Source organism: Myripristis murdjan, unplaced genomic scaffold (genome assembly GCF_902150065.1).
Source record: "Myripristis murdjan unplaced genomic scaffold, fMyrMur1.1, whole genome shotgun sequence".
NCBI lineage: Eukaryota > Metazoa > Chordata > Actinopteri > Holocentriformes > Holocentridae > Myripristis > Myripristis murdjan.
Window position 1 is genome coordinate 10,001 of NW_021941832.1, and position 9,972 is coordinate 19,972.

The 9,972-nt window shown below is 51.8% G+C and overlaps 1 protein-coding gene across 4 annotated transcripts in view; it reads left to right on the forward strand.

The window, feature by feature from the left end:
* The window catches only part of LOC115356828 (2-acylglycerol O-acyltransferase 1-like), a 12,591-nt gene extending 5,280 nt beyond the window's left edge, over window positions 1-7,311 (forward strand). Inside the window, exons 5-10 of one of the 4 annotated variants that reach the window (XR_003928026.1) lie at window positions 1,471-1,601; window positions 3,109-3,152; window positions 3,260-3,350; window positions 3,584-3,692; window positions 6,614-6,886; window positions 7,115-7,311. Coding sequence is in view for 3 of the 4 variants with exons in the window: in XM_030048091.1 (XP_029903951.1) it covers window positions 1,471-1,601; window positions 3,109-3,152; window positions 3,260-3,350; window positions 3,584-3,692; window positions 6,614-6,744; window positions 6,832-6,855 (530 nt within the window). In the remaining variant the exon portion in view is untranslated. Of the gene's footprint in view, window positions 1-1,470; window positions 1,602-3,108; window positions 3,153-3,259; window positions 3,351-3,583; window positions 3,693-6,613 lie in introns of all 4 variants that reach the window. The other 3 variants (XM_030048091.1, XM_030048089.1, XM_030048088.1) reach the window with 3 other exon arrangements.
* Window positions 7,312-9,972: the final 2,661 nt, after the last annotated feature.

Below are 9,972 nucleotides of genomic sequence, written 5' to 3' on the forward strand. Positions count from 1 at the left end.
CCTCTGTTCAGAGACTACATCATGTCAGGAGGTACCTGTCTGTCTGCCTGTCTGTCTGTTTGCCTCTGTTCAGAGACTACATCATGTCAGGAGGTACTCGTCTGTCTGCCTGCCTGTCTGTCTGTCTGCCTGTCTGTCTGTCTGCCTCTGTTCAGAGACTACATCATGTCAGGAGGTACCCGTCTGTCTGTCTGCCTGCCTGTCTGTCTGCCTCTGTTCAGAGACTACATCATGTCAGGAGGTACCTGTCTGTCTTTCTGCCTGTCTGCCTGTATTTCTTACCTGCCTGCCTGCCCGTCTGTCTGTCTGTCTGTCTGTATATCTGCCTGTCTGTCTGTATTTCTTACCTGCCTGTCTTCCTGTCTGTCTGTCTGCCTGCTTGTCTGTCTGTCTGCCTGAGTTCAGTTTAGTGTTTGCTAATATCATTTCACAACGTACTCTTACAACAGCTCTGAGTCAACACACAGACACACACACAGACACACACACACACACACACACAGACACACACACACACACACACACACACACACACACACAGAGACTCAGAGAGCAGCAGCTGGAGGCAACAGAAAAAGTTGCAGGTTTTTTTAAAAAAGTGTCTTGTAGAGAAACGTCAAACTAACCCTTAGACATGTTTCTGTCTGTCTGTCTGTCTGCCTGTCTGTCTGTCTGTCTGTCAGAGCACAGCCAGTGACCTTTGACCTGCCAGCTCCTGACCCACAGGGATGTTGTAACAGCCTTCCTGTCTGTCTGCCTGCCTGTCTATCTATCTATCTGTCTACCTGTCTGTCTTCTCTGACCTGTCTGTCTACCAGCCTGTCTCTGACTTGTCTGTCTGCCATTCTGTATCTGACCTGTCTGTCTGCCTGTCTGTCTACCTGTCTGTCTCTCAGGCCTGGTCTCCAGCTCTAAGTCCAATCTGTCTCTTACCTGTCTGTCTACCTGTGTGTCTCTCAGGTCTGGTCTCCAGCTCTAAGTCCAGTCTGTCTCTTACCTGTCTGTCTACCTGTCTGTCTCTCAGGCCTGGTCTCCAGCTCTAAGTCCAGTCTGTCTGTCTCTGACCTCTCTGTCTACCTGTCTCTCTACCTGCCTGTCTCTGACCTGTCTGTCTACCTGTCTGTCTCTCATGCCTGGTCTCCAGCTCTAAGTCCAGTCTGTCTCTGACCTGTCTGTCTACATGTCTGTCTACCTGCCTGTCTCTGACCTGTCTCTCTACCTGCCTGTCTCTGACCTGTCTGTCTACCTGTCTGTCTCTCAGGCCTGGTCTCCAGCTCTAAGTCCAGTCTGTCTCTGACCTGTCTGTCTACATGTCTGTCTACCTGCCTGTCTCTGACCTGTCTCTCTACCTGCCTGTCTCTGACCTGTCTCTCTACCTGCCTGTCTCTGACCTGTCTGTCTACCTGTCTGTCTCTCAGGCCTGGTCTCCAGCTCTAAGTCCAGTCTGTCTCTGACCTGTCTGTCTCTCAGGTCTGGTCTCCAGCTCCAAGTCCAGTCTGTCTCACCTGGTCAGTCGTCCTGAAGGCGGGAACGTTGCTGTCATCGCGGTGGGCGGAGCTCCAGAGGCGCTGGACGCTCGACCAGGAGCTCTAACACTGCAGGTCACACACACGCACACACACACACACACACACACACACACAGCAGGAGCAGGTAGAAGCTCCAGTCCAGACAGGCAGACAGACAGGTTCTCCAGTCGTTCTTCAGTTGTTCTCCAGTCGTGGATTTCTGATGTGGTTATGTGGATCTTGCAGCCAAACCTGGAACAAATAAATCCAAAAGAAGTCGCGGTGCAGCTCTTATGTAAATGAACTAATTTGCATATGTGTGGTGCAAATCACTATGCAAATGAGCCAGGCGGCAGAAACAGTGCGGTTCTCCGAGAGGCTGCTGGTCACTGAGGAGCTCCTCTAAGGTTTGGAGGAACCTTCTTAACCCCCAAACACAGGTTCTCTCTGTCTTCTGCTTCTGGTAGAACCTCTGGAACCCAATCTGAAAATGTCATTTTGCCTGCTGTTGCTAATCGTTCCTCAGTTGTTCTCCAGTCGTTCTCCAGTCTTTCTTCAGTTGTTCCTCAGTTGTTCTTCTGTCATTACTTGGTTACTCCTGAGTCACTCCTTCATCTTTCTTCAGTTGTTCCTCAGGTGTTGCTCAGATGTTCCTCAGGTGTTGCTCAGGTGTTCATCAGGTGTTCCTCAGATGCTCCTCTGGTGTTCATCAGGTGTTCCTCAGGTGTTGCTCAGATGTTCCTCAGGTGTTGCTCAGGTGTTCCTCAGGTGTTCGTCAGGTGTTGCTCAAATGTTCCTCAGATGTTCCTCAGGTGTTGCTCAGATGTTCCTCAGATGCTCCTCAGGTGTTCCTTAGGTGTTCTTCAGGTGTTGCTCAGATGTTCCTCAGGTGTTGCTCAGGTGTTCGTCAGGTGTTCCTCAGATGCTCCTCAGGTGTTGCTCAGGTGTTCCTCAGATGCTCCTCAGATGCTCCTCAGGTGTTGCTCAGGTGTTGCTCAGATGTTCCTCAGATGTTCCTCAGGTGTTGCTCAGGTGTTCGTCAGGTGTTGCTCAAATGTTCCTCAGATGCTCCTCAGGTGTTGCTCAGATGCTCCTCAGATGTTCCTCAGATGTTCCTCAGATGTTCCTCAGGTGTTCCTCAGATGCTCCTCAGATGTTCCTCAGATGTGTCTTTTTAATTTTCCAGTCGCGTGCTCGTCAGCCGCTGTCCTGACGTGGTTTTCCCATGATTCCACCTTCTGAGGTTGAAATGCCTCAGGAGGTGACGTCACATGGCCTCGACTTCCTGTAGAACAGTGACATCATCGTCCTGCTCCAGTGGTTTTTAACCAATGAAACGTTCACAGATCTGTACACGCCCGCTCGCATGCACCTGTCCTTTCAAAATAAAAGCATGTTTCAAACTGACATCCTGTTGGGTTTACTCTGTCCTGCTCATGCTTCCAAAACTCACTGTTTTGGGGTGGGGGGGGGGGGGGGGGTAGGGTTAGCAGCAACACTGTCTCCATGCCAACGGAGGACCAAGGATCACGCACCTGTGACAGGTAAACACAGGAAGTGGTGTGCAGGTCAGCTCACGACTGTGCGGTTCCTTTTGCAGGTCCTGAGCAGGAAGGGCTTCATCAAGATGGCTCTCAAGCACGGGTGGGTGGAGCTTCATGGAGGGGCGGGGCTACGGCTAGCACACTGTCTGCACTGCTGACCTGTGTGTGTGTGTGTGTGTGTGTGTGTGTGTGTGTGTGTGTGTCCAGAGCTCAGTTGGTTCCAGTTTTTTCGTTCGGGGAAAACGAGCTGTTTGACCAGATGGAAAATCCCTCCGGATCCCCGCTGAGAACTCTGCAGGTCACCACCCTGTTATTATTGTTATTGTTATTATTTATTATCAGTATGATTATGTTATTATTATGGTTATTATTAGTAGTGTTGTTGTTGTTGTTGTTGTGTTTCCTCTGGTCACAGATCAGTCATCAGGTGTTCCTCAGGTGTTACCTAGCTCGTTAGCTCGTGGTTCCATTGGCCTGAATGAGGAATGCTAACATGCTAATGCTAATGTTCATGCTGCCCTCTGCCTGCAGGACCGTCTGCAAAGCATCATGGGAGTGGCCATGCCTCTGTTCCACGCCAGAGGGGTGTTCCAGTACAGCTTCGGACTGATGCCCTACAGGAAGCCAATACACACCGTTGGTATGAACACACACACACACACACACACACACACACACACACATATTTCTCTGACGTTTTGTAGAGTTTCATAAGGGTTCTTAAACATCCAGTGAAATTCAGCAACATGCAGTAGAGCTCAGTAGACTCAGTAGAGCTCAGTGGACTCAGTAGAGCTCAGAAGAGCCCAGTAGAGGCCAGTAGGGCCCAATATAGCCCAGTAGAGCTCAGAAGAGTTTAGTAGAGCTCAGTGGACTCAGTAGAGCTCAGTACACTCAATGGAATCAGTAGAGCTCAGTAGAGCCCAGTAGAGGCCAGTAGAGCTCAGTAGGCTCGGTAGACCTCAGAAGAGCTTAGTAGAGCTCAGTGGGCTCAGTAGACTCAGTAGAGCTTAGTAGGCTCAGTAGAGCTCAGTAGACTCAGTAGAGCTCAGTACAGCTCAGTGGACTCAGTAGAGCTCAGTAGACTCAGTGGACTCAGTAGACTCAGTAGAGCTCAGTACAGCTCAGTGGACTCAGTAGAGCTCAGTAGACTCAGTGGACTCAGTAGAGCTCAGTACAGCTCAGTGGACTCAGTAGAGCTCAGTAGACTCAGTGGACTCAGTAGACTCAGTAGAGCTCAGTAGGCTCAGTAGACTCAGTAGAGCTCAGTACAGCTCAGTGGACTCAGTAGAGCTCAGTAGACTCAGTGGACTCAGTAGAGGTCAGTAGAGCTCAGTGGGCTCAGTAGACTTGGTAGAGCTCAGTCGAGCTCAGTGGACTCAGTAGAGCTCAGTAGAGCTCAGTGGATTCAGTAGAGCTCAGTAGGCTCAGTAGAGCCCAGTAGACTCAGTAGAGCTCAGTCTGCCCTGTAGACTCAGTGGACTCAGTAGACTTGGTAGAGCTCAGTAGAGGTCAGTAGAGCTCAGTGGATTCAGTGGAGCTCAGTAGGCTCAGTAGAGGCCATTAGAGCTCAGTAGGCTCGGTAGACCTCAGAAGAGCTTAGTAGAGCTCAGTGGGCTCAGTAGACTTAGTAGAGCTCAGTGGGCTCAGTAGGCTCAGTAGAGCTTAGTAGGCTCAGTAGAGCTCAGTAGAGCTCAGTATACTCAGTGGACTCAGTAGAGCTCAGTAGGCTCAGTAGACTCAGTGGTCTCAGTAGAGCTCAGTAGAGCTCAGTCTGGCCTGTAGACTTAGTAGAGCTCAGTAGACTCAGTGGAATCAGTAGACTTGGTAGAGCTCAGCAGAGCTCAGTGGATTCAGTAGAGCTCAGTAGAGCTCAGTGGATTCAGTAGAGCTCAGTAGGTTCAGTAGAGCCCAGTAGACTCAGTAGAGCTCAGTCTGCCCTGTAGACTCAGTAGAGCTCAGTAGACTCAGTGGACTCAGTAGAGCTCAGTGGACTCAGTAGAGCTCAGTAGACTCTGTAGGCTCAGTAGAGCCCAGTAGACTCTGTAGGTTCAGTAGAGCCCAGCAGAGCTCAGTGGACTCAGTAGAGCTCAGTGGACTCAGTAGAGCTCAGTAGACTCTGTAGGCTCAGTAGAGCCCAGTAGACTCTGTAGGTTCAGTAGAGCCCAGCAGAGCTCAGTGGACTCAGTAGGCTCAGTAGACTCAGTAGACTCAGTAGAGCTCAGTGGGCTCAGTAGACTCAGTAGAGCTCAGTAGAGCTCAGTGGACTCAGACTCAGTAGGCTCAGTAGAGCTCAGTGGACTCAGTAGAGCTCAGTAGACTCAGTAGAGCTCAGTAGAGCTCAGTGGACTCAGACTCAGTAGGCTCAGTAGAGCTCAGTGGACTCAGTAGAGCTCAGTAGAGCTCAGTAGAGCCCAGTAGACTCAGTAGAGCTCAGTAGACTCTGTAGACTCAGTAGACTCAGTAGGAATGGAATGGAATGTCTTTATTGTCATTGCAACGAGCACAACGAAATTGAAAGGCACAGTCCTCCCTAGTGCCATTTAAAAAGTTATAGAAAAGAAAAACTCACAAGAGCATTTAAAAAGAAGACACACAAGAAGACACAAGAATAAATAAAATAAAAAAAAATTTAAAAATTTTTTAAAAATATTGCACATTATATTATATTGCACTTGTGTTCACAGTCCAACAGCATTTAGTGCGGCTATGGCTCTTGCATAAAAACTGTTTCTCAGTCTGTTTGTTCTTGCCTTTAAGGCCCTGAAGCGTCGGCCAGAGGGCAGCAGTTCAAACAGTACATTTCCAGGGTGGGTTGGGTCCCCGAATATATGCTGTGCCTTCCTGAGGCAGTGGGTATTGTAGAGTAGACTCAGTAGAGCTCAGTAGAGCTCAGTAGACTCAGTAGAGCCCAGTAGAGCTCAGTAGACTCAGTAGAGCTCAGTAGACTCAGTAGACTCAGTAGAGCTCAGTAGACTCAGTAGACTCAGTAGAGCTCAGTAGACTCAGTAGACTCAGTGGAGCCCAGCAGAGCTCAGTAGACTCAGTGGAGCCCAGCAGAGCTCAGTAGAGCTCAGTAGACTCAGACGCAGTAGACTCAGTAGAGCTCAGTAGACTCAGTAGACTCAGTAGAGCTCAGTAGACTCAGTGGAGCCCAGCAGAGCTCAGTAGAGCTCAGTAGACTCAGTAGATGCAGTAGACTCAGTAGAGCTCAGTGGACTCAGTAGAGCTCAGTAGAGCTCAGTAGAGCTCAGTAGACTTTAGTAAGTGACATCAAGTCCAGTTCTGTGAAGCTCAGTAAATGAAGTTCTGTGGATCAGAGGAACCTGAACCTGAGCGGGTTCTGCCTCAGCGGGTTCTGCCTCAGCGGGTTCTGCCTCAGCGGGTTCTGCCTCAGCGTTCTCACAGATGGAACCTTCATCCTGTCAGCCTGAGGGAACGTTGTGTTTCTGTTCTCCTGTCTCAGAACCCAGAACAGCAGGTTCTACCAAGTCCAGCTGCTCAGCTGTTTGCTCTGCCCTCTCTCTCTCTCTCTCTCTCTCTCTCTCTCTCTCCCTCCAGTGGGGAAGCCTATCTCGGTCGCCCAGACGTCCAGTCCCAGCTCTGCTGATGTGGAGTCTCTGCACAGAGTTTACCTGCAGAGTCTGACGGAGCTGTTCGAGGAGCACAAACACACCTACGGCCTGGACCAGGACCAGCACCTGACCTTCATCTGAGCCGCACACACACACTCACACACACACACACACACACACACACACACCTACGGCCTGGACCAGGACCAGCACCTGACCTTCATCTGAGCCGCACACACACACACACACACACACACACACACACACACACACACACACCCCTACGGCCTGGACCAGGACCAGCACCTTACCTTCATCTGAGCCGCACACACACACTCACACACACTCACACACACACACTCACACACACACACACACACACACACACGCACACACACCTACGGCCTGGACCTGGACTAGGACCAGCACCTGACCTTCATCTGAGCCGCACACACACGCACACACACACACACACACACACACACACACACACACACACACCTGTGCGTACCTGGATGCGTCCAGCCTGAATGTGAAGGGAAATCAGTTTTCAGACGTTTACAATGGAAAATGCTAACGGTGCTAGCTGTGCCTCATTGTTTTGAATGGGTGTGGCTAACACTGTTAGCATGATGCCAACATGTTCTGTTTTGTGTCGCAGTGCAATAAAAGATCACCTGTTCACACCTGAGAGTCTCTCTGGGATCTACACACCAAACACACCTGAGCAACACCTGCTTGCCATTTGATACCACATTGAATAAAATTATTATTTCACAATGACATCATAGAAAGAACATGCAGAGATTCAGCACCTGAGGCTCAATGTCTCACTTCAGGCCTCGGAACCAAGTTTGTGTTCCACAGATAAAAGTTTGTTCTTGTAAAACACGTCTGATCCGCACGTCACGCAGTGAGACTCCGGCTCTTGGGAACGTCTCGTCGGGTTCTCCTGTCTGTCAGGGTGGGGAACACTGGGTTCTCAGGATGGGTCGGATCACGTTCTCCTGTCTCTCGGGGGGGGAACACTGGGTTCTCACAGGACAGGGTTAGATCATGTTCTCATGTCTGTCAGGGTTCTCCTGACTCTCAGGGTGGGGAACACTGGGTTCCCTGCTGTGCTGCTGCGGTGACAGGGTGTGATGACAGCGTCCGGCCACCAGAGGTCACCATGACAACAGCAACAGCAGCTCGCTCTGATACAGCACCAATAACAAGGACATTTATCATTCTATCCATTATAATGACAATAAAGTTGATAAAAACATTAAAACTAAAAGTGCTGCTCGCTGTGACGCTGAGGTGACGTCATCTGAGTTTCAGTCCGTTTCCATACAGAGCTTTAGAATCATAATGATAATAATTATAATTATAATAATAATAACAACAACAACAACAACAACAACAATAATAATAAAGTCTTTATTCCAGACACATGACATGAAAGATACAGGAATAGCTCTGTACACTTCTGTGTGTGTGTGTGTGTGTGTGTGTGTGTGTGTGTATGTGTGTGTGTGTGTGTGTGTGTGTGTGTGTGTGTGTGTGTGTGTGTGTGTGTGTGTGTGTGTCCGCTTGCTTGCTGTCAGTCCCGCGGCACGCTCTCGCGCTCCGTACCGGCTCCTTCACTTCACCCGGGCGGCACGCACCGGACGTTTACAGAGCAGCTGCCTGTTGTTTACTTTTTTACTCATTGTTTACATCCAGTTAGTGCGGCGGGAGCGGGATGGAGGGAGGAGGAGAGAGGAGGAGGAGGAGAGAGGAGGAGGAGAGAGGAGAAGGGTTCACTGAGGAGGAGGAAGAGGAGGAGGAGAGAGGAGGAGGAGGGTTCACTGAGGAGGAGGAGGAGGAGGAGGGTTCACTGAGGAGGAGGAGGAGGAGGAGAGAGGAGGAGGAGGAGAGAGGAGGAGGGTTCACTGAGGAGGAGGAGGAGGAGGAGAGAGGAGGAGGAGGAGAGAGGAGGAGGGTTCACTGAGGAGGAGGAGAGAGGAGGAGAGAGGAGGGTTCACTGAGGAGGAGGAGAGAGGAGGAGGAGGAGGAGGAGGAGGGTTCACTGAGGAGGAGAGAGGAGAGAGGAGGAGGAGGAGGAGGAGGAGGGTTCACTGAGGAGGAGAGAGGAGAGAGGAGGAGGAGGAGGAGGAGGGTTCACTGAGGAGGAGGAGGAGAGAGGAGAGAGGAGGAGGAGGGTTCACTGAGGAGGAGAGAGGAGGAGGAGGGTTCACTGAGGAGGAGAGAGGAGGAGGAGGGTTCACTGAGGAGGAGGAGGAGGAGGAGGGTTCACTGAGGAGGAGGGGGAGGAGGATGAGGAGGAGGGTTCACTGAGGAGGAGGAGGAGAGAGGAGGAGGGGGAGGAGGAGGAGGAGGAGGGTTCACTGAGGAGGAGGAGGAGAGAGGAGGAGGGGGAGGAGGATGAGGAGGAGGGTTCACTGAGGAGGAGGAGGAGAGAGGAGGAGGGGGAGGAGGAGGAGGGTTCACTGAGGAGGAGGAGGAGGAGAGAGGAGGAGGAGGGTTCACTGAGGAGGAGGGGGAGGAGGAGGAGGGTTCACTGAGGAGGAGGAGGAGGAGGAGGAGGGTTCACTGAGGAGGAGGAGAGAGGAGGAGGAGGGTTCACTGAGGAGGAGGGGGAGGAGGAGGAGGATTCACTGAGGAGGAGGGGGAGGAGGAGGAGGGTTCACTGAGGAGGAGGAGGAGAGAGGAGGAGGGTTCACTGAGGAGGAGGAGGAGAGAGGAGGAGGAGGAGAGAGGAGGAGGGTTCACTGAGGAGGAGGAGGAGAGAGGAAGAGGAGGAGAGAGGAAGAGGAGGAGAGAGGAGGAGGGTTCACTGAGGAAGAGGAGGAGGAGGAGGAGGAGGAGGAGGAGGAGGGTTCACTGAGGAGGAGGAGAGACGAGGAGGGTTCACTGAGGAGGAGGAGAGAGGAGGAGGAGGAGAGAAGAGAGAGGAGGAGGGTTCACTGAGGAGGAGGAGGAGAGAGGAGGAGGGTTCACTGAGGAGGAGGAGGAGAGAGGAGGAGAGAGGAGAGAGGAGGAGGGATCACTGAGGAGGAGGAGGAGAGAGGAGAGAGGAGGAGGGTTCACTGAGGAGGAGGAGGAGAGAGGAGAGAGGAGGAGGGTTCACTGAGGAGGAGGAGGAGAGAGGAGGAGGGTTCACTGAGGAGGAGGAGGAGAGAGGAGGAGGAGGAGGAGAGAGGAGGAGGAGGAGGAGGGTTCACTGAGGAGGAGGAGGAGAGAGGAGGCGGAGGAGAGAGGAGAGAGGAGGAGGAGGAGGAGGAGGAGGAGGAGGATGAGGGTTCACTGAGGAGGAGGAGGAGAGAGGAGGAGGAGGAGGGTTCACTGAGGAGGAGGAGC